Consider the following 22,289-nt stretch of genomic DNA (forward strand, 5'->3'; position numbering starts at 1 on the left):
CTCTTTGTTTAAAAAAAAAAAAAAATCACTTTATTAGGAATTATTTTTAATGTGAACTACAAAAACAGAAAATGACAGCATGAATAAGACTATTGTCGTCACACTCTTTACAGGTGTGGTCTACCACATGGATGAATTCCATTTGGAGGTGATGGGAATCAGGAAACACAAGCACGTTATTTATTTTTTTACAATATAAAACAGCAGTGGCGCCATCTATCTGGTACACCAGATGGAAACCCATGCAAAACCCTCCACACTTCATTGTCCTCACTTTAACATCAGGGCAGAAATCTTCAGCTGCCAAATCAGTCAATTTTTATACACATGGCGCAGAGAATAGGAGGGAGGAGTTGGGGAAGAAAAGAAAAAAAAAAAGATGTCAGTGTTTACTCTTCTTTGACTTTTTGTGAGATCGATGGGGAGACCTTGATTTGGAGCGGGATTTCTTAGCTGATTTCTTGGGTGTCCTGGAGCGCGATCTCCTGGATCGTTTGGGTGTGCGAGGTGATGACGGTGATCTAAATAAGAAAATGGCAAAAATAAACAAAAAATGGGAATACCCAGAAAAGCAAATATCAAATTTGTTGAATATTCAGGTCCAGGACTACATATGTAGCACTTTACTACTCTTAGTGACCACTTCAAGCACATTGAGTATGTTAAAATGTTAATATTAGTAGCGCTTAACACCATCTTACCTCTTGGATGACTTTCTGTTGCTGGATCGAGGAGAGTCTTTATGAGAAGAACGTGAGGATGTGTCTTTAGAGTATGATCGGTCGGAGCGCTCTGATCTTTCGGACCGCTCTGAACGAGGTGAGGACGACCGGCCTCGTCTGCTGCTGCTCCGCGTTGGGCTCGGTGATCCACTGTGACGACGCTTCCTATCAACCGGAGGGGACAAATATCTGTCACACAGGAAATTAAATAAATCCAATGTTCCATGAATGAAAGAAAAAAAGAAAAACCCTAGATCCACACTTTGAATCACTGAAAGCACGCAGCAATTAAACAAGTGTCTGACCTCTCCTTTCTGGTTGGTGTGTCCTCCTTCTCTTTTTCCTTCTTTAACTCTTTCAACCGTGCCTCAGCTTTTTCCTTCTCTTTCTTTTCCTTCTCTTTTTCCCGCTCCAGTTTTTCTTTTTCTTTTTCCTAAAGGGATTAAAAAAAAAAATCTCTTGTTAGGTTTTGATTTTTTTTTCACGGCATGTAACAATTATAAACCAGTAATAAATGATCAAAAGTGTGCATTTTTCTTCCAAACTTTAAGTACACCTGATCCAATACACACCTTTTGTAGTAGTTTGTCCCTATAATGTTCCACCTGCTCCTGAATACTCTGACCGGGCTTCTTAGGTCTTTTCCCAGACTCCAGCTCATCCTGGAACTTCATGACTTTAACCTGCATGGAGAAATACAATCAACTATTGTTGTATACTGCCATGTGCAGTCTGAGGTCTGTGGTATCTGTAAAGTACCTCTATCTCTTCCTCACTCTCAGCACTATTATTTTCATCCCTTCCTGTTTCCCTGTTACAATTCACAGACAACCCTGTTCTAATTGGCTCTTTAAAAATATGGTATCAATTCCGGCGTCACTTCAATTCAGTCTCTGCTTCTGCTCTGACCCCAATCTGCAACAACCACCTCTTCCCCCCGTCCCTGGTGGACGACTCCTTCCGTATATGGGCAAGAAAAGGTATCAAATGGTTTTATGACTTTTTAAACATAACATTTTTCTCAGTTTTAGTGACCTTTGTTCTTTGTATGATTTGCCCTCGTATCATTTGTTCCACTGCTTTCAAATAAGACACTGTGCATCTTCTATCTTGCCAGAGTTTCCAAGTCAGCCTCTCAAGCCTTGGTGGGAAGACTTGTTCCAGTTGAAGCCTCACAGTAAGGCTCTAATATCACAAATATATACTTTAATTATGGCATCGGGCAATTACTCAACCGAGAAGATTGCTTCGAGTTGGGAACAGGAACTGGGTCTTCAGTTTGTTGAAGGTTACTGGGACAAAGTAATTGACAAAATTCATTCCTCAGCCTCATGTGCAAGACTCTCCCTTATTCAGTTTAAGACGGTATACAGGTTACACTTCTCAAGATCTAGACTATCTAAAATATACCCCGGCATTCCTGACCTGTGCAACAGATGCAACACAATCCCCCGGCAATTTAACTCATATGTTTTTTGCCTGCCCGTCACTTCAATTATACTGGACTTTTTACTTTGAAGTGCTCTCTCATGTTTTGAGCGTTACTCTCAAACCATGTCCACTAGTTGCCCTTTTTGGCATTTCTGAGGACGCCATCCTAAACCTTAGTCGTAAGCAACTGGATATTATCGCTTTCACTTCACTGCTGGCACGAGGTCGAATTTTGCCTTCTTGGAAAGCTCCTCACCCTCCAGCCCAATCACGTTGGCTGGAAGATGTTATGTTTTTCTTCCTTTTTCTTTTTTTCTGTTTTATTGTTATCATCCGAATTTTAATGGCCTAATCTGTCTTGATATATGTCTTTGTATCGGTTGGTACTTGCTGTATTGGGCCTGATATGTCAAATTACACATGCAAAACTTTATAAATAAAGAAGGGGGGGAGTACCTCTATCTCTCTGAGCTTAGAGCGCTTCTCCTCGTTCATTTCAGACATCTTTGACTTAAAGTCAGAGTCATCTCTGATCGGGTTGGAATAGCTCTGATTATCTTCTGAACGAGGGCTTCTGTCCTCATCACTGTCCGCATCGTCCCTTTAGAGGTGAACACAATTTTTTTAAACAAAGGCGTGTCAAGGCATTCACAAAACATCAAACTCAAAAGGCAAACACACACACACAAAAAAAACCTTACTTTTTTGTTTCTTCTGGCTGCTCAAATATCTCCCACTTGGAGGTTGTCACAGCTGAGGAGCAAACAAAGGCAATTATATGAGTCAAGTAATTGCAAAACCCTCACGCCAGCTATGATAACATAATGTAGGTAACAACTAATCTGACACTTTAAAAGGCCTCACCTTGAGATTCTAACTCTGCCTCATCCACTGCTTCCCATTTCGATGGTGCTACCTTGAAGGGAGCATCCTTGGACGGATCCACTATATTAACAGAAAGAAGAAAAAAAAGAAAAGAACTGAGTCGCTGGGAAATTGATGGATCCAACAGCTCTTGGAAACATGCTTTGCTATTGTATGCACTACTCACAAGGTATTCCATCTAGGTCTTCTTCCATGGACTTGATAGGAACTCCATCTAGGTCATCCAGAGGGGCTCCATCGATTGGTGCCCCATCAAGGGGAACTGAGTCAATGGGCACTCCATCCACGTCCTCCAGTGGAGTACCATCTACATAATCCCCGATAGGAGCCCCATCAATGTCGTCTGCTGGCTCAGGCTTGATACAAATGTAGAGGAAAAAGAAAAAACATGGAAATTTAGTAGCAGCATGGTAAAATTTCAAAGCAATAATAATACAATAACTTTAATGGTACTGAAAAGACTAAATAATAAAGCCTCACTTACCTCCACAACAAGGCTTACAGGCTCCTTCTCCACAGCGAGGTTTACTAGACCAAGGAAGATGTTCTGCAGCTTGATAAGAAAAGGGTCAGGGTACACAGCCCAGTCCTCCCATGCCCGGAAACATGACATTACCCGTTGCTAGCGCACACACACACACAAAAAAAAAAAGAATTAGGACAAAAAGAGCTAAGTAACCTGGATGTTTAAGTATATAAATTATCAAGGCTGTGAAGTTTACTTAACAAGACTTGGTACCTTGAAGTTTTCACACTGAAGGTGACCTTGTATTGTTTTGTAAGTTGCGTTTAGGTCGGCGAAAATCTGGCAGAGTTTTGTCTCAAAGCTATTACGAACAAGGAAAGAGCAATTTATTTCCTGGGAAAAAAGGAGTGACTAAGTGAAATTGATGATAATATGGTTCAAGTATACAAACGACATAACTTACTATTTTCTGTAGTAAGATGCATTGGCTACTTTGGCAGAAGAGTTATACAGCACATCAGAAACTAGATACAACCGTGCAATCTGAAACACATCAAAGAGCAAACCGGAGTTTATGATTCTGGAAGGGTTTTCGGGTAATTCTATAAACAGGTTGTTATCAAAGTCTTTCTCTTCTTTTGGTCAATGTCTTGCCTTCTTGGGTAAAGGGGTCTTTAGGATGGAGAGGGACTCTGTGATACACTCCACAATTTCTTCAGCAGCTTCAGCATGGCTGAGACAGAACAGCATGGCCTCTGCAATATCTGCCCTCCTGGGAGTCAAACCACGCAGCATCTCCTCTAGTTTGTCCCGCTCCCTGCAGAGATGAAGGACAGTGAGGACAGAGTGCATTTAACCCAGCTGTTGTCTGCACTACTGTACTTTTCATATCTGTCTAGGGCTGTTCATATAATGATATATATCGGATGACGATATAAAAACGTCTATCGTTTCATTTTACGCTATCGTTTGTTTCGTGGTGTCGCAAAATAAACTGTTTATGGCAATATTTTTTCATCGTTTTGATGGTCACTGTAGTGGCTATATTAATTTCTTAAAGTTCTCTCTTTCTCTTATATTTAATATAACCACACTACAGACGGACAAGTGCCTGTTTTTATGCGTTGTCGTTAGCAACAACGACGGTAAAACCATCACGTGTCCGCTTGTTTATGTTCCACATAAACCTTTCACAATAAAGCTCAAGATCCTGTTGAGACTTTTCAAAATAAACTGAATCACGTGAAAGAGTATGCAGATTATTTACGGATGAAAAGCAAAAAAGAGCCGCCAGGTGCTAAAAAATAAACCTTAGACTCAAACGTTAGAACAGGCCCGCAGCACGCCGTGTAATAAATACTCACAAAGAAAACGGCGGCCGCTACAACTTATGTCTAAAAATGCATCCTTTAATGCATCGGTTAAAACACTCGACTCCAGGTACACGACGCCCAGCTGGAAACACTTCATTCAAGTTGAGCTGCCAGAGATTCACATAATTTACAGAAAATGTTAAATCTTTGTGATTTATATCATTATCGGGACGATAGATGTCTTATATCGGGATATGAGATTTTGGTCATATCACACAGCCCTATATCTGTCACAATAATAAAATAAAAGCCAGGACCAAAATAAATTAAAGCTTCATTTGCGTGGCTGCTTTTTTTCTTAATACACCTAAAATTTTAACAATAAAAGTCAGTGTTAAGAAAAAAAAAAGTATTTCTGTCCACTGAAACTGTAGAGCTCCAGAGAGGGCATGTTGGGGTAGGCCTGGGTTTTCAATTGCAAAGCACAAGTTTATTCCATTACAGTTGACAATTCAGGTTCTCACTTTGTGTTTTTACATTTACTTTCATGTTAGATTAGCAAAACTGTAGAGTGCGAGTGCAGGCGTGAGCTGCGAGTTGATGTTAAAATTAATGGATATGCAGAGAAACTTGACTATCCTGCCGATTTCTAAATACTGAGTCACTACTCAGCAAAGTATTAACAGTTGTAACAACACTGGAGCAGGTGGGAACATCAACAAAGCCAATTAGAAATCAAAGCATGACTCCAGTGTTCCTTCAAGTAAAGACCTCAGAACTTCTGCAATTTAGCAAATACAACATAGATGTAACAGAATATAAACAAATATTCTTACTCTTCTTTTAAGCAGCCTTTCCTATTGGCCTCCTCTTCATCTTCCTCCTCCTCACCGTCATCGTAAGGACCATGGAGGTACGGATTAAGAGGAGGTGGGCGCCACAAAGAGCCATTTTTAAACATCCTAAAGTCATCTGTTCGCCATTTGGCTGGTGATTCACCCTGAGGAAGTAATAAATCACAGTGAACACATTGATAAAAAGAAGAAACTTAGTGGAATGGCTGGATCCCCCTGAAATTTTGCAACTTTTTTCAAGATAGAAAACTAACCTGCAGTATGGAGTAGAGCTTCCATCGGTAGTATACATGTGCTGGGCTCTGGTTCTCAAATAAAAACCTGTCATAAAAAGACATACACAACCTTTGTAACTCAGCACATCATAGAATTTTAGCTAACAGAATAACACTACATTTCTATTGTGCAGCTAAGCTCACCTGTACATGGGATTGTTGATCTCTCTGTTCATGATCATGGCTTCAAACATTGGTCCTTCACGCACCACAAACTCGATCATTCGATGGATGAGAGAGAGCAAATTCCTACAAGAAAAACACAGTTAAAGCAAACGGATTCAGACTGGACGGACTCTTGAACACTACTAAAACCTCCCAATTAAAGATTAATTTATTCTTGGTGGTCTGACACACTCAACAGGCTGACTAGGCAAAGACAATTTATGTCACACAATGAAATGCTGCAAGCATAAATGCAGCTGTATTGACCTATACCTGAATAATAAATTTCTACTGTGATATTATATACTTGGTACAGAACGATGGCTAAATCACTCTAAAATCTTACCACAATACCCATTTATTATTTACTATAGCGACGGTTTAAATGACGGGGAATATGAGACAACAGATGACTGTCAGAGTGTGTCACATGACCAGGAATAAATTAACCATCACTGTGGCTACACCTCTGGGCCTACATATAACATCAATGAATACACGCAAAAAATAAAAAATATGTATATAAAAACATTTTGTGACAGTACGACATTCATGTCAATTAAAAAAAAAAAAAAAGGAAAAGAAAAGAAAAGCTTTTTTTATTGCATCTACTAAGGTCATGCCTGTGTTCTTTGAAGCTACAGTGCAACAGCTTTTAATTACATTGCACTGCTCGGAACCTTCATATAAAATATCTTTAAGTTCAAATTTCACAATGTGGGGGTGAGTGGAATTGGGAACAACAGGAGCGAGACATTAATAAGACACCGTACTAACAGGAATATTTGTCAGTACAGTGCCTTTCAATTCCCACTCTTTCCTACTAATGTAACGTGAAAAAGCAGTACATGATCTTTGGCTTAAAACGGGTTATCTACTAGTGGAGTTGGTACCGACTTAAAACTGTGCAAATGGGAACGTTAGAAGTTCTTCTGTGATAATTTGTAGAGGAAATAAATTGTGCAGGCTGCATACAATTAGCCTAAAGTGGCCAACAAGACAAAGGATGTCTTTCATTTGACAACACAAATCACATTTACTTGTATTGGAGCCGATCGTACCAATGACGGGGTAAAATTCTGTATACTTTCCCAATCCATCCCATGATGCTTTTCAGGTCCCTCGCTGCTGCAGACAGTTCAACTTGTGCTGCTCACCAAGGCCAATGTCAAAGGTCATATATAGACTAATGATGGCAGGTTTGGATTTGTCAGCAGGAGCCAAATTTACTGAGCTCCTCATAGTGACAGAGGCCAAGGGGGGAGACGGTCTGAGTGAGCAATGGTCAGAGAACAGGTTTTCACAACTACGGATCTAGAATCAGCAGATCATGTATGTAGCAGAGTACAACATCACTAAAGTTGAGAAACACGATTTAATGTCTATGTATGGAGTGGGACTGTGAAAGTAATGATATTTTTCTCTAAATAGCATAGTTATTAAGATCTATAATGATGTTTGGCTACACATGTAAAGAAAATATGAATGATGGAGGGATGTGAAACAAACTTCAGTCAGTATTATTCTAGGTACTAGTATGAAGACGCCGTGCAGCTGCCTCAACCATTGCTCATCCACACTGACCAGCCCCCTGTAGCATGCAGTGATCAAATGATCAAACGTATTAGTTTCATTATGGGATGTTTTTTTTCTTTCTAAGTTTGTACACCAATTTAAAAAAAAAAAGAAAAACATGTACCTTTCTGTTGGGATAACCACTTTGACTATGGCTTGCGACAGAGTCTGTATATGAAGTCACATCAGATAATAAACATAGAATGTGAGTATTGTTACAAAGGCAACAGGTGAAAAATATAAAAAATGCATTTAAAAAGTGCAAAAAGACAATAACTTTCCTTTCCTGCTGTCAGTTTTACTAGAGGCCAAACAACCCTGATACTTTACCACAGTAACACCTCTTTGTAACACTGAGCATTTTGCACACATTGACATTTGATAATGACACTTTCTTACACACAACAACTAATTCAAAATCTAAATCCTGTACTGACTTGCTTATTATGACTAACATCTTACCACCACAATTAACAAAACATTGCCATATCCCATGAGAAAATCCTAGGCTGACGTATTGAATTACCTTGTCGAACTCCTCCTTGTTTTTAGGTGGAGGAAGCAGAGGAGCATTGGGGTTCTTTAGCCTCTCTCGGGGCTGTGCGTTGAATGGGAGGCCAGAGGGAGGCGGGGGGAGTGTATGTTCCATCATAGAAGGAGGGATATAGATGGGATGGGGTGGAATGGGCACACCTTTTCCCCATCCTAATTTCATCTCAAAGTTCATTATCATCTTTCCTATTATGGGAGTAAATGTGCATTAAATTATACACGCACATGTGAACTGGAAAGAAGATAAAAGGATGTAATATAACAACTTAATAAAAGAATTCGAGATTCGTACCATTTAAGTTTTTGAGTGCTCGCTCTGCATCCCTCCTGTTCATGAAAGCCACAAAGCCACAGTTCCTCTCCCGAGCCCTTTCCTCATCTGTCCTCGGCCACATGATTTTCACACTTGCCAGCGGGCCATACCGGCCAAACTCTTGGCACAGCATCTCTTCGTTCATCTATGAAGTAAATGATACAAATTGAGAAACACAGACATTGCATAAATATTTCCCATTCTGAATTAAGGGCATATGTAGCAAATTTTGAAGGAATAGCAACATGCTTAAGCCCCTCCTTTTATGGCATGCTTTACATTACTTCCACTTCATGCATGTTTAGATACAAACCTGTGGATTGATGTTTCCAAGGTACAAGTTAGTAGTGGATGGATCTCCAACGTCATGGGAACCTGGTGCACAGTCATCCAAAACTGCAGACACAGAGAAAAGAAAAGAATTTCCTGCTGCTGTCTGACAGGACCAACATTATTTTCTTAGCAAGATAAAGGTATTCACGGTCACTATATTAAGTCAAAATTACCACTGGACGGACGGTTTCTTCGTGAAGAACCATCCGCTAAAAGAAGCAGAAAAGCAGTATAAATTTTGTTTCAGGGTAGATGTGGACAAAGGGACAGAGGGTGGCGTAAGGCAGGAAAGGGCCCTGTCAGGCCAAGTTAGTGCACGTAAGGCAGTCACGCGACTTAAACAACACTTACAGGAGCGTCTTCCATCTGTCCCAGAGAGCGGTTCGAAGCGACTAACACGTCCTTTCATCTTGTGTCTTTCATCTCTCTCTTCCTGTATTCTACAAGACACAGACACATATCACAGCTGATTAAAATCTGTGTTTAATATATTACAACTTTAATAACCACACCAAAAGTCTTAGGAACATCTAATCTCTGCCACTAAAATATTTTAACACCTTCCTGTGTTAAAACTTACTGTTTAAGTTCTTCTTTGAAGAGCTCCAAATTACTCTTCTTCTTTTCCTTTTCACTGCTCTTCTTTAAGCCCTACAATGAGGAAACCAGGTAAGTGTTATTCAATGCAAAAGTTAGACGAGATGCTTCTCATTCTCAGAAACAGTACTTACATGCCGTTTGTCTAATGCTAAAAATTGTGGCGGAGTTTCCAAAGGCAGGATGCTTTTTGGTTGGGTCTCAAAACGTGACTTAGGCTTGTACAACTTTCCTCTCTTGTCATCAGCAGCCGCTTCCTCTGCAAGGAGAAAACCTTTTTTTAGTTTTCGCCCTCCAATCACATTACTGTTTCAATTTCCGAAGTAAAAAAGGTTTGGTGAACTGTTCTTTAACATTTGCATATTTTGCAATCAGTTTGAGAAATATATAATGCAAAACGTATACCTTTCGTTGCATTTGCAATGCCACCACGGACAAAAGCTTTGACTTTTCCCTCCCCTCCTCCTTCAAAAGCAGCAAGAAACTCCTCATAAATTTCAGCTGCCGCTCGTTCATCTTCCTGAACACACACGCGCACAAAGGTGTCAAAGTAAATAAATCATATAAATCTCTAACAGCTATTACTCATGCAGAGAATATTGTGCAAAAGGAAAATCCATACTTACTTTTTTCTTTATTTCATCTTGTTCCTTTTTGCTGAGGGTTCTCTTTGCCACTGCCATCTTGCCAATGCTGAAAGACTTCAGTTTGCTCTCAAGCAGCGCCTGTACATGTCAACAAAGTATGGTTGTTTTCACCAGGTATTTAATAAGCACACATTACGACTATTTAATAACTGGAAACAACCACGACTTGTTCAAGTAATGTTGAGTCCTGCTATTATTATTATTTAATATGCCTAACAATTATCCCGTAAACGGGTAACTTCAGCGCGGACTGTAGCCGCTGGTTTATAAAGTCGGCTGTATTAAATAGGCGCCGGCAACCGTTACTCAGACATTTAACACTAATTATTTAAGTATAATACATTACACATTTACGACCAAGCTGCAGCTGGAGACCAGGAAAGATTAAGAAATTAGCTAAATTAACAAGAGGCCTAAGAAGTCGTCTTTTGGTGCAGCGCCACGGACTGAATGCATTGCGCTAAACGGCGAATGACGGTTAGGCCCCAGCTCCCAAATGCTTAATTTACTATTTCCACACTGAAATATACAACCACTGTACGTCATCCAGAAGACAATGCACGTGTAAAGCTTGTGATTTGCGAACAAGTTTATTCCTGTGATAACTGCTTCCATTAATCCAGTTTATGGTGACCAACACATTAGCTTAGCTTAGCTAAAACCAGCCAGTGTGGCTGCGGCGCCTCAGTTAGCCGTAGCGCGGCAGTGTTAGCAGACACTGTTGCGCACACTCCCTGTTGTGGTCTTTTACAGCAAACAGCTAGTGCTGTTCAAGCACAAGATTATTTGCACAGTTCTCATTACAACAGGTGCAAGTGAGCTAAGACAACTACAAACTATAAGTTTACCTTAGCGCTAGCTTTCTGAGAGCCACCAGGCGTTCGGTCCGCCATCTTTTGTGGAACTGAAATGAATCGATCGCCGAGCTGATGATAGTGGCAACTGTGAAACTCCAGGCGTCGCAATCAATCACAGAATCGCCGATGCTTCCCATCTCTCTTCTTTCAGTTTCTCAAGCGCGACACAAGGATTCAAAATTCTATCACGTACTAAAACTATAAATATGTATAAATTAATAAAATTAATACCACGTACTACGCTTCCGTAAACTCTCATTTGCTGCTCTAAGTGACTTCAATCTCACTCTATCCTTTTTGTTTGTTTTTGTCCCCACTGAAAATTCCGATGTGAATGGTGTGTATATGCCATAATCAGCATGCAGGTTCCGTATAATTCAAACTGCAGATTCAGACTAAGATATCAGGGTAAATAAACAAAGAATGAAGGAGCCTAAATATTACCACACGTGTACCAGTGCAAGAAAATAAGGTAATTTCACTATTCATGAAATTTAAAAACAAATGACATGGACTGAGCATTTCAAGAAATGCAAATGGACAAATAGGTAACATCTAAAATAGAAATAATAATTATATAATCAAATAAACAACATAATATGATGGAGAGAACAGCACATTTTTGAATTGGAATTTGAGTGATAATAAAATTGCTTACACCATAGTTTGTCCAGCAGGTGGTGCTCTCTTTCAATCCTCAGATGACCCCTTTGCAGCACACAACTCTAACAAGCCATATTTCATAAGATTGGAGAACACAACACAAGTTGCCTCATTCACCTTTAGGCACATGCAGGTATTTGAATTCAGAAATATACACGTTGATCGGAATGTGAAACCATGCATAGATAACTTCTGGAGTCAAGTATATTCATGCCATCTCCTTAAAGGTTTTTCGTTTTCAAGCCAACTAATGCAAGCGCCCACTCCCTCCCCTCCCAGCGCGTCTTTAACCCCCCCCTGAGGGAAAAAAAAAAGAAAGAAAGAAAAAAAAAGAAATGTGCACCCTGCGCCCCGTCCCTCCTACCACGCAGAACAAACGCTATATTCATCTGCTTGCTTGAGTTTTCCGTTGCTGAAAGTCCTTACAGGAGCTCCTGGGTACTTTTCCCCTCCGTTTTAGCCTGTTGAGCACAATGCCATTCACGCCACCGGGCGAAAACAGGCGAAGCTCCTGCTCCGTTTTCCCAACAATGTGGAGAACATGCAGTATTTTTTGCGCATGGACTCTACTGTTCTTGACAGAAGTCTGTGCGCAGTCCCAGCAGAGGTACTTATTTATTTACTTTTTTACCCCAAACTCAAATTTTCTTGAAAGATTTATTAGATTAAAAAAGTAAGGATCCCATTTAGCCTTTTGAAAATCACCGTCAGATGACTGGAGTTGGAAGAATATTGTGCAGTATGGGCTGCCTCGGGACATGTGGCGAGGAACTGAATGCACTGAATCCAATGGATATTATCAACTTTGTTTTTAAATTTTGCTGTAATGCACCGTTATTATTTTATTTATATGTATAGAAAATATCTTTCTCCTCAGACCAATCTTTACATGTGGCGGAAACATCACAGGAGAGTCTGGAGTAATCGGGAGCCAGGGGTACCCAGGAGTTTACCCTCCAAATACCAAATGTGTGTGGAGAATCACAGTGAGTCCAGTTCTGTTTTTCATTCATAGCATATGATGACAGTGATAAAGCATTGTTCATTAAAAATAAATACAGTATGACAATCTTTGTCTTAGTCCAAACTCCTAATTTCCTTCTAAAAATAGTTAACCACAGCCGCAGTTAGCTTAGGGCAATCTTTGCTGAGTGGCTCTGTGATGTTTCTGTACTTTATTGCAGTGAAGCGATGATTAGGTTGGAAAAACGGCATAAGCTGGGTTAAAATGCACAATTAGGTTAAATGTTTGAGAGTATTAAAGTAACAATATTCAGTATTTAGGTCTATGCTCTTTTGTTTGTTATGCCATCTAATAATAATAATAATTTAACTAAGCATTCTCCAACTCCCCACCCAGGTCCCGGAGGGCAAGGTGGTGGTACTGTCATTCCGCTTCATTGATCTGGAGAACGACAACCTGTGTCGCTATGATTATGTGGATGTCTACAGCGGCCATGTCAATGGACAGAGACTGGGTCGCTTCTGTGGAACGTTCAAGCCAGGAGCCCTTGTTTCCACAGGCAACAAGATGCTCCTGCAGATGGTATCCGATGCCAACACTGCTGGGAGTGGCTTCCTGGCTGTTTTCTCTGCTGCCCATACACATGAGCGAGGTAAGAAAACATGGGGAGAAGAAGAAGCTTGGGCATGCTTCCTCTTAACACAGCTGTCTTAGTCAAAGGTGCCAAGTTTGCAAGGGTAGCAGAACATCTTGCTGCTATCCAAGCATGTAATGCAGAAATATGTGGAGCTTCTGTAATGTTACTAAGAAGTAAATCTTACCTTGTTTGTATGCAGACACCCAGTAAAACAACAGGATGTATCCATTCGTGTAGTGCTCAGTAAGAGCAGGTCTGAGGGCTAAAAGTCCATGTGGATTAAAAGAAATCTGCTTTTTAACTCTTCTCGCACTGTGATGTGGAATTTCTCATGTTTTTTGGCTATTGTGCTGCAAGGCAAAGGTCAGAAATTTCACTTAGAGCCTTTAGCGTTTTTCCTCACTGGGCCATCTACTGTTTTTAGAAGTTTAATGTCTGGTTTTCTGTACCGTAGGAGCTGACAGCTGTAGTGGACAGTGTCAATTAACCAGTCAGCCAGGCTCTTATCCGCCGGCAGAGAGACTGTTGCTATCCTGTCTTTAAACATGGTTAAAACTCTGCTGCACCACGTGTCACCCATTTGTAGAGATTTGTTTTCTTCAATTTGCTAAATGTATTTTTTTACATGCTGGAAAGGCAGAATCAGTTAAAGTATATGTCATAAGGAAAGCGTGTTTTTAAGCGATTCGATCCTTTGAGAGTTTGTGTTTTTTCTGAACTGATGTTCCTCTGATGGCAGTTATTTTTAAACCCACAGATGACTAATGACAGACTTGCTTTTTATGGTGTTCATAATGACAAAAAGGCAGTGAGAGCCCCCAGACGCAGTTAATAACACGAGCACATTACTGACTCACCATTATAGCTTTTAAAAGATTGCTAAATAACATTCATTATTTCATTCAAGCAATAACAGGAGCAGAATTTAGCTAATTAATTGTGTAATCCTAGCACTAACTTCAGTCATTTCTCCTCAGGGGACCAGTACTGTGGAGGCAGGCTGGTTAAGCCCTCTGGGACTTTCAAAACACCCAACTGGCCTGAGAAGGACTACCCAGCTGGAGTGACCTGCTCCTGGCATATAGTAGCACCAAAGAACCAGGTCATACATTAAAATTTTTACTTAAAAAAATTAGTAAATGCAAATGTTTCTATCTGAATAACTGGCCTCAAATGAACTGAAATTCCAGGAGATTGTGCAAAAGTTTTGAGTCACTCCTAATTTCTTTATATTTTGCTTCCAAGGAGACACTGTCTTCTCAAGTGCTGTGTAGCAATACTTCTTCAGGCTTTCTGGAGGGTTTTCAAAGGCTTTCTTTGAACATTGGCTGCTTTTTCACTCATTTTCAGGCCAGTCCTTGTACCTGAACATTTTCAGGGGAATATCTTTGTTTGTTTGTTTCTTTATTAGGCCACAATATCTGTGCACCATTCAAATATCAAACACAGTTTGACAGGCAGAATATAGTATTTTTGTAACAACAGAGTGATTCCCAAAGAGTTTTTAGAGGAAAATTGTCATATCTTGACATGGTGTGTGATGTGTGCTTAGAAAATCTGAGGAAACTGGAGAAGCTATCCACAGCAGATAAACAGAGTTTTGTAAATAAATGAAGATACAGAAGTTTTTCATCTAGTCATTTTTCCGTGCATGTTTTCCCTCTATATCAATGATGAGTAAATGCCAGTGGCGGAATAACACTCTATTGAAATAAAACATTGCAAGTTACCTGAGCCGTTCTTTTAAGAAATCTCAGTGAGTCGCAGGTGGAGTATATCTTTTCAAAAATGACAGCATACACTTTAGTCAGATGATGCACCCTAGGGCCTGTTATAAGCTTCTGCTAGAAAAAAGAGGAATACTTTATAACTTGTCTCCTGCTGCAGATTATTGAGGTGAAGTTCGAGAAGTTCGATGTGGAACGAGACAACTACTGCCGCTACGACCACGTCTCCATTTTCAACGGGCCGGAAATAAACGATGCGAAGAGGATTGGCAAATACTGCGGAGACAGCCCCCCAGCGTAGGTGATTTCTGTCATGCTGTAGAGTTCATTTTCACTAAACCATCATGTGATTTCATCTCAGTTCATCCTCAGTCTGCTTTCCCGTGCTGCTCTGTAGGCCGGTGTTGTCGGAGGGGAATCAGCTCCTAATCCAGTTCCTGTCAGATCTCAGCCTGACTGCCGACGGCTTCATTGGGCACTACAAATTCAGACCAAAGAAATTCCCCACCACAACAGTACTGCCTGCAACTACCACACAGCCAGTCACCACCAGGCCAATACGTAGGTAGCAGCTTATATTCAATAGAAACCATTAAAAAACTTCTAACATCCACAGACTTCTAATATCTGCATTAGCTGACTTGACTGTATTTGCTTTGTGCTGCTGGATTCTTTGATAACATGTGGGATTTTATCTCCTCCTTTCAACTTGAGAAGGATCTAAAATCTGCTTCCAATAGCAAATGTAGGCAAGAGAAGGAAAGAGCGAGGTGCTTAAGTAGTAGTACAGTGTGCTGCTTGTGGCCATGCATTCTGATACTGTCCCCACACATGTGGCTCACATAAGAGCAAATGCTCTGCTCACGTAAATAGATTATAGCAGTCAGCCAGTGAGTCAATAGAACATACTGGAAAGTGTAGTCCAATTACAGATGCAGCCAAGCACATGTTGTAACACAGCATATGCTAAAACTATGTGTTATGCTCATAAGACTTTTCTCTTGTGTAAACTGTACATAACACAAGGGGTGGGCGTGCGTCTGCACCTGCAATCACAGCTCATTTTCATAGTCAGACTCGCATTCCCACACATTGTTGTTTTTTTCCGTCACTCAGGCCAGGTTATTTTGGCGCCCCCCCTGCTATGATGTCATGCTGTGTCACTGCTTTCTGGTTGGCTTATCTCCCCCTCTCACCCGACTTTTCCCTCCACAGTAAGAAAAATATTTGCACAGTCACATTGTATTTACTTCAAGCCTCAGTTCTTTCCTTTATGGATTCTCTTCTATCTTTAACTTCAAAAACAGACGTTCCCTCGCCACATAATCGAGCTATTGTCTGTGATACTGACAGCCATCCATCTGTAGAGACATTTGTGTTACCAAGAATACTCAGTAAATAGGCTGCAGCAGAAGCAGATGGCAACATAACTTACATGCCCGCGTTACTGGCGGGCAAAATTACAGAGGCTGATTTTTGTGTGTGTGTGTTTCTTTTTCTCTCTGTGCAGCTCTGAAGTACTCTGTTGCCCTGTGCCGGCAGAAATGCAAAAGACAAGGAACGCTTGAGAGCAATTACTGCTCCAGCAATTTTGGTGAGAACATAAAAGCTTACTGTAACTTATCAAAAACCACATTAAGCCATAGTCACTAATAAATTCCAGCCATTTTTGTATCATTTAACATATCTGCTTTCACAAATACTAATCCTAAACAGCTTGAATTGCAGATTCTCTGAAGATATATATGAGTAGACCCCATGCTGACAGCCAAAACTCCCCTTAAGTAGCAGTTTATAGTCCTGATTATGTTGCTATCTTTGCTCTGTGATTGTTTTTCCCTTACACATCTCAAAGACTTCCTTGATAGCCTGTCAAGAAGTGAATGATTGCATACAGTAGGCCACGGTTACCTGTAGTCTAAACACACACTCATACTCAGCCACTGACTGTAGGCAAAGCGGCAATAAATGAAGGCGTTTATTCAGGCTCGGCAATCTGACACATGCGGTTTGTGTCGAGGAAAAGGGGGAAAAAAGGAAAGACGAGTGATGTGGCGGCGAATGCAGAAAAAGTCGCTTTTATGTGATCGGCGCATCTGAATGAAACAGGGAGACGAGACATGACAAGGCTGAAAATAGCTGGTCCAATCACTGCTGGTATTTTAAAATAATCAAATTATGTGGCATCTACACATTAAATCATCAAATACAGCTCGCTGGTTTATGTAACAGTAGCAACAGATATAATAGCACGACTAAAACAGGCAGTCCTCTGGCTAATTTCATCCCTGTCTGGAAATGAAACAGGCAGCATGTGAAGTCCAGACGCATTGGTACCATCAGGTTAAAGAATCCTGTTCATGCTGAATGAGCCGTGCCTCCTCCTCCACGCCACCGGCTCCAGTATCACTCAGCTGTCACTGCTAAACGTCACTTCTCCACCAGCCGTGGAAACAAACGGCAAAACTGTATGTTTTTCTTTTGTGAGAGCTGGTCTGTCTAAACAGGAAATGGCTGAAACTTCACCCCGCACACTGGTCGCATTGTTTAAGCAGAATCAGTCAGGAAAATAAACCTGGAACAAAGTAGCAAAGTATCTCTGCTCTGAGCAGTTAAACTGTCAGATGATTTATAATGACGTTATCGCCTTGATTTCTTTCTGTCTGTGTGACACTAATGATGTCCCACGTTCAATTTCCTCTTGTTTGATAGAGTTGGAATTCTTTGATGTTGTATTAAAGGGAGCTTTTACCTTATAGATGGATAAGGAAGCTTTAAAAAAAAAGGTCACAAGGGTGTAGCGCTCACAGCCTGAAAGGAAATGTATAGAGTCTATGCTGTTAATCCACAGTGACATTTTTAAAGACAGGCTGCACTTCAAAGAAGCGGAGTTGAGATGTAGCACGCACATATTGTTCACAGCTCTCTCAGATATGAATATGATAACCAAACGTGAATGTGAGGATGAGGGGCTAGTACTGGCAGTTGCCATAATTTATTAACAGAGGGATGTTCAACATAGCATTTCTGAACATTCTGGTTTTCTTTAGAAAGCATAAATAGTTTCTTTTTGCACACAACAATTTAATTAATTCATAGAAAACAAAACCCAAACATTTCTAGGGTCAGTATTATTATACAAACAGACTTTTTTATTGAGCCATAGCACAATCACTGCTGTGCAGTGATGTGCTTTTACTTTGTAATGCTCAAAACTTGTACAATCAAGTTAAAACCGAGGGTTATCTTCCAATTTACATAGAGTAGATAAACCTCAGCAAGGGTTTGAGCTATCACTTGAGAAAGCATGATGCCAAAAACAAAAGATATCACTTTAGACTTGAGAAAAAGAATTGTTGAGGCTCACTAAGCAGGAGGTGGATATACAAAGTTATCACAGTGTTTCCAAGTGTCTAAAACTGGAGTGAGAAGCATCATCAAGAATTTCAAAGAGAGCCACAGAGTACAGAACAATGTTGGCAGAGGTAAGAAGTTAAAAATTTCAAAGAATCTGGAAAGAAAAATAGTGAGAGATGTGCCTAAAGACCCCAGAACAAGTGCCAAGACAAAGCAAGACCAGCAAAGTTGGATATTATAGTCTGCACAAGGTTGGAGGCCAAGTAAAACTCCACTTTTTGCAGAAGAGACGCCTTTAAAGCAATTCAATTCAATTTTAAGGAATCAAATCACAACAACGGTTGCCTTTACATTGCAAGGTAAACCATACAATAGTACAGAGAATACAGTGAGAGCCCAAACAATCAGAGCAAAACAATATGAGCAAAACCTTTGGCAACAGTGGGAAAGAAAAACTCCCTTTTAACAGGAAGAAACCCCCAGTTGTAGGTGACGGGAAGAAGACTGAGGTACTGTAGCACTTGCGGGAGCCATTGCAGTTGTAGTTTTCTATACAAGAAAATGTATCTGTGGATTTTACATGTATGTATTCTGTCTGTATAGGCTTTTTTGGGAGTTATATACACTATTTTTCTAAGAAATGTTTCAGTAATTTTTCATCTGCTTTTTGTGTTTACAACAGTGATAACTGGAACTGTTATTACAGCGGTGATTAGAGGTGGAAGTATGCACGCCACCGTCTCTATTATCAACGTGTATAAAGAAGGCAACCTGGCAATCCAGCAGGCAGGAAAGACAATGAGCACCAAGATCGTTATCCTGTGCAAAAAGTGCCCAGTTATCAGAAGAGGTGAGTGTACAGCGTAGAGATGAAATCAATTTTTCTCAGTGTCCCCGATATAATTTTTTCCCCTGGTTATTATCTGCAATATGATGACATTGTATAGATGCTGGTTGACTGTTTTGAATAACTTATGGCTCTGAGTTTGCCTCCTGTGATGCGCTGTCACTCTCAGTTGAGGCGTTAGGTGAGCGGCAGAACTCACTGTCCAAACAGTCAATTCAACTCTAAGTACTGTAAGTTTATATGTATGCATATAAACATATAGTATACAGACCTGCTGTGGGCAGATTCTCACATTTTGGCCTCCCTGAATGTCTCTGCCATTCTGCCACTGCATTCAGGTTTTTTTTGTGTGACCTCACTAGGCTTGAACTACATCTTCATGGGCCAGGTGGACGAGGAGGGCCGTGGAAAGATCGCCCCGCACCACTTTGTTATGGCGTTTAAGACAAAGAACCAAAAAGGACTCAACGTTTTGATAAACAAGCAGTGCTGAGTTCCGGTAGCTCTGGTGATCTTCTGTTAACTGGTCTGCTCAAGGCTCATCTGTGGATGGAAATTATTACATGAAAAAAACAAAAGCAATCTCCTTCTCAAGAACACAAACGAAGGATATGAAAACAAATCTGAATGCGTTTGCGGAGCTGCCGCTGCAAATCATGGAAACTACATGATTTATTCAGTTGATGGAAACTTTGTGTGTTCAGTCATTTTCCTGTCCAGTTACGGTAAAAAGAAAGTACATCCTCTGTCACTTCTTATATTTTATGTGTTAGGATAATAAATACATTTAACAAATCAAATTTATTTATTTAGCAAAAAACAAGTCAAAAGGTAGAAGCCACTTGTAGAACAGCCAATTTCAGTAGGTTAGTAAGAGTCAATAGCTTTAAGAACCTATTTTAGCAGCAATAACTAGAAATTAGTTGTATGACTTTTCAGTCTCACATCCTTCTGGATGAATTCTTAAGATCCTGTCCAGCACTGGACTTTGACTGGGCCACTGTATCACCTTGATTCTTTTTTTTTTTCAGCAATTCTGTTGTAGATTTGCTGGAATGTTTGGGATCATTGTCCTGTCCCAAGTTTAGTGAAAACCAAACAGCATATAAGCATGAAGACCTCATACAGGCTGCCAAGTACCGCACCATAGTGGAGGGGTGATGATCACAGGACCTGGACACTGTGCAGTCACTGAGCTCACCGTGAGCTCTCTATACAAAAGGACGACCAGTTTCAGCCCCGCATTAGCTGTCAGAGAGATGGCCTCACATTTGACTGTAGAATATTTTGGGATACAAAGGAGCTTTGATATGCTGTGTGTGGTTTTTGACAAACGTGAGACTGTGGATTATGACCAAACACTCACTTTGGTTTCACGTGTCCAAAGCACATTGTTCGAGAAATCTTGTGGTTTGTTCAGATATAGCTTTCCAAACCTAAGCCATGCTTAAGTACTTTGGATGAGAGGAGGCTTTTGCCTTGCAACCCTTCCAAATAAGCCACACTTGTTCAGTCTCTGTCTAATTGTGCTACCATCCAGTTTACTGAGGCCTGTAGAGTCTGAGATGTAGCGGCCTGACCTTGAAGTGAATTAGCTGGGATGTCCACTCCTGGGAAGATTGGCACCTGTGAATATTTTTAATGACTGTATAGAACAGGGATGTCAAACACAAGGCCCGCGGGCCAGAATTGGCCCAGTGACCAGAATCAGCCTGAAAAGATTCCAATCTGGCCCACTGGCCGGCTTTGGAAACAAACACACTTACACACACAAAAACATGCATCCTTACCGTAGAGCAGCTCTCAGCAACAGTTTCTTCTCTAAGATCATCGCTGATGTCTTTCCTCTTTGGCTTTGTGTTAACACACAGCTGAAGACACCAGACAATAGAAAACTGCCAAAACTTGCGTGTCACATAGGGGCTCACACTCGATGACGATCAGTTCATCGAATGCATTGGTTAGCAGCTGCTTTCTCCTCATTGGCATCTTAACTCACATGTAAGCAGTAAGGGTGTACATACTGCTTCTGCATTTAAGGGTTAGTTTTTGTGTAATATGTCATGTTTTGTAGTCCATCTGAATCTGATTTTGAGCCCTGCTAAGGAGCAGGTGGTTTTTATTATGTCCTGATACATAAAACCTTAGAAGTCAAAGTGAGTGTACTTTACTTTTTTTGTTTGTTTTTCTTTCTCTCTCTCTCTCTCTCTTTTTTTTTTTTACCATGACTGTAAATTGGATGATTACAGAACAAACAAGACACGGAGAAATTCCCATCTGTCTTCAATTACTCGAGGTTTTCGCATTCATGTCATGATTCTAGCACAGGATTAAACTGACCCCAGTCACCGGTGTCTGAAATAGGCAGAACACCAATTTATTATAATGTTTCATAAGATAAACATTATTCATATTTTAAAAATTCGGTGTGCATGCACATCTGTTCTGGCATTCCATAGTGGCAGTTTTCCTCAGAGTATTCCATATTCTGCCTTTCAGTTTTACCCTTTGAGGCTCTTGAATACAATGTGAATAAAGGATGGGGCTGATGCATTAAATAAAGATGTCAGTTTGGCGGACCAGTCATTAATTTAACAAGCTTAATATCCACAGGGGGGATTTGTTGCAGCTATTTGTCGTAGCTTTAATGATGGTTTAGCACCTGCCATTAAATTCCCAAGTTCGGTTTTAATGGGCAGGTTTGGAAATGTTAATTGTGGTGATTTAATGTGCAATATTTTATACATGCAATATTCTTTCAGTTCTTCTGGTTTCACGCCAACCAAGCGAGGAGCTTATTTGCTGAAGCTTTTTTCTCGAGCATCATCGTCATTATGATATTTTCTTAGTGTCTTTTTTTAGAAGCAAAGGTATGAAATGAAAACTATTTTCTTATGGAAAAAACTTTAATAATATTATTTATATTTTATTTTTGTCATCTGTCCAAATAAAACGCTTTCACCACTTTAGATTGTTCCTCTTTTTGTGTAAGACTTTTCACCTGGGAGAATGCCACATAATATCGGGTCTGTTTAGAGCGGTCGAGGCAAACACGCTCTGCTAAGCATCAGAATGGATGAGGTGTTTGTAGCGCAACTCTCTCGTGGAG

General features: G+C 40.4%; 2 protein-coding genes across 6 annotated transcripts; one reads left to right on the forward strand and one right to left on the reverse strand.

Annotated features, from left to right (window-relative positions):
- Nucleotides 1-29: 29 nt before the first annotated feature.
- u2surp (U2 snRNP-associated SURP domain containing) lies at nucleotides 30-11,090 on the reverse strand. 4 transcript variants are annotated; one of them, XM_082546060.1, is made up of 26 exons: nucleotides 10,977-11,090; nucleotides 10,108-10,206; nucleotides 9,887-10,001; nucleotides 9,616-9,740; nucleotides 9,465-9,535; nucleotides 9,236-9,324; nucleotides 9,058-9,093; nucleotides 8,865-8,947; nucleotides 8,531-8,696; nucleotides 8,213-8,424; nucleotides 7,811-7,854; nucleotides 6,091-6,195; nucleotides 5,926-5,992; nucleotides 5,654-5,817; nucleotides 4,159-4,321; nucleotides 3,968-4,047; nucleotides 3,778-3,865; nucleotides 3,523-3,660; nucleotides 3,205-3,394; nucleotides 3,018-3,098; nucleotides 2,855-2,906; nucleotides 2,610-2,754; nucleotides 1,295-1,405; nucleotides 1,028-1,155; nucleotides 702-887; nucleotides 30-521 (listed from the first exon to the last, which is right to left on the reverse strand). In XM_082546060.1, exons 1-26 carry the CDS (start codon nucleotides 11,019-11,021, stop codon nucleotides 383-385), a joined length of 2,922 nt encoding a protein of 973 aa, XP_082402186.1. In that variant the 5' UTR covers nucleotides 11,022-11,090; the 3' UTR covers nucleotides 30-382. The 4 variants fall into 4 exon arrangements, with proteins under 4 accessions (XP_082402186.1, XP_082402185.1, XP_082402188.1 ...); XM_082546059.1 differs by having other exon boundaries at nucleotides 702-911; XM_082546062.1 differs by lacking the exon at nucleotides 9,058-9,093.
- pcolce2b (procollagen C-endopeptidase enhancer 2b) lies at nucleotides 10,191-22,128 on the forward strand. Of its 2 annotated transcripts, none has more exons than XM_082546065.1 (9): nucleotides 10,191-10,242; nucleotides 12,526-12,634; nucleotides 13,009-13,264; nucleotides 14,227-14,351; nucleotides 15,137-15,273; nucleotides 15,374-15,537; nucleotides 16,487-16,570; nucleotides 19,016-19,183; nucleotides 19,543-22,128. In XM_082546065.1, the coding sequence occupies exons 1-9, from the start codon at nucleotides 10,226-10,228 to the stop codon at nucleotides 19,671-19,673; spliced, it is 1,191 nt and encodes a 396-aa protein (XP_082402191.1). In that variant the 5' UTR covers nucleotides 10,191-10,225; the 3' UTR covers nucleotides 19,674-22,128. The 2 variants fall into 2 exon arrangements, with proteins under 2 accessions (XP_082402191.1, XP_082402190.1); XM_082546064.1 differs by lacking the exon at nucleotides 10,191-10,242 and adding an exon at nucleotides 11,725-12,255.
- Nucleotides 22,129-22,289: the final 161 nt, after the last annotated feature.

The sequence above is a fragment of the Aulonocara stuartgranti genome (assembly GCF_965226115.1).
Source record: "Aulonocara stuartgranti genome assembly, chromosome: 9".
Classification (NCBI taxonomy): Eukaryota; Metazoa; Chordata; class Actinopteri; order Cichliformes; family Cichlidae; genus Aulonocara; species Aulonocara stuartgranti.

Excerpts from the sequence above, each read along its gene's own strand:
- u2surp (XM_082546059.1), bottom strand. The coding sequence starts at position 11,021 with ATGGCGGACCGAACGCCTGGTGGCTCTCAGAAAGCTAGCGCTAAG. Across the intron at positions 8,948-9,057 it reads AAGAAACCGTCCGTCCAGTG|TTTTGGATGACTGTGCACCA; the intron begins GTAATTTTGACT and ends CTGTGTCTGCAG. Across the intron at positions 522-701 it reads AACAGAAAGTCATCCAAGAG|ATCACCGTCATCACCTCGCA; the intron begins GTAAGATGGTGT and ends TTTCTTATTTAG.
- pcolce2b (XM_082546064.1), top strand. The coding sequence starts at position 12,122 with ATGCCATTCACGCCACCGGGCGAAAACAGGCGAAGCTCCTGCTCCGTT. Across the intron at positions 13,265-14,226 it reads TGCCCATACACATGAGCGAG|GGGACCAGTACTGTGGAGGC; the intron begins GTAAGAAAACAT and ends ATTTCTCCTCAG. Across the intron at positions 15,538-16,486 it reads AGTCACCACCAGGCCAATAC|CTCTGAAGTACTCTGTTGCC; the intron begins GTAGGTAGCAGC and ends CTCTCTGTGCAG.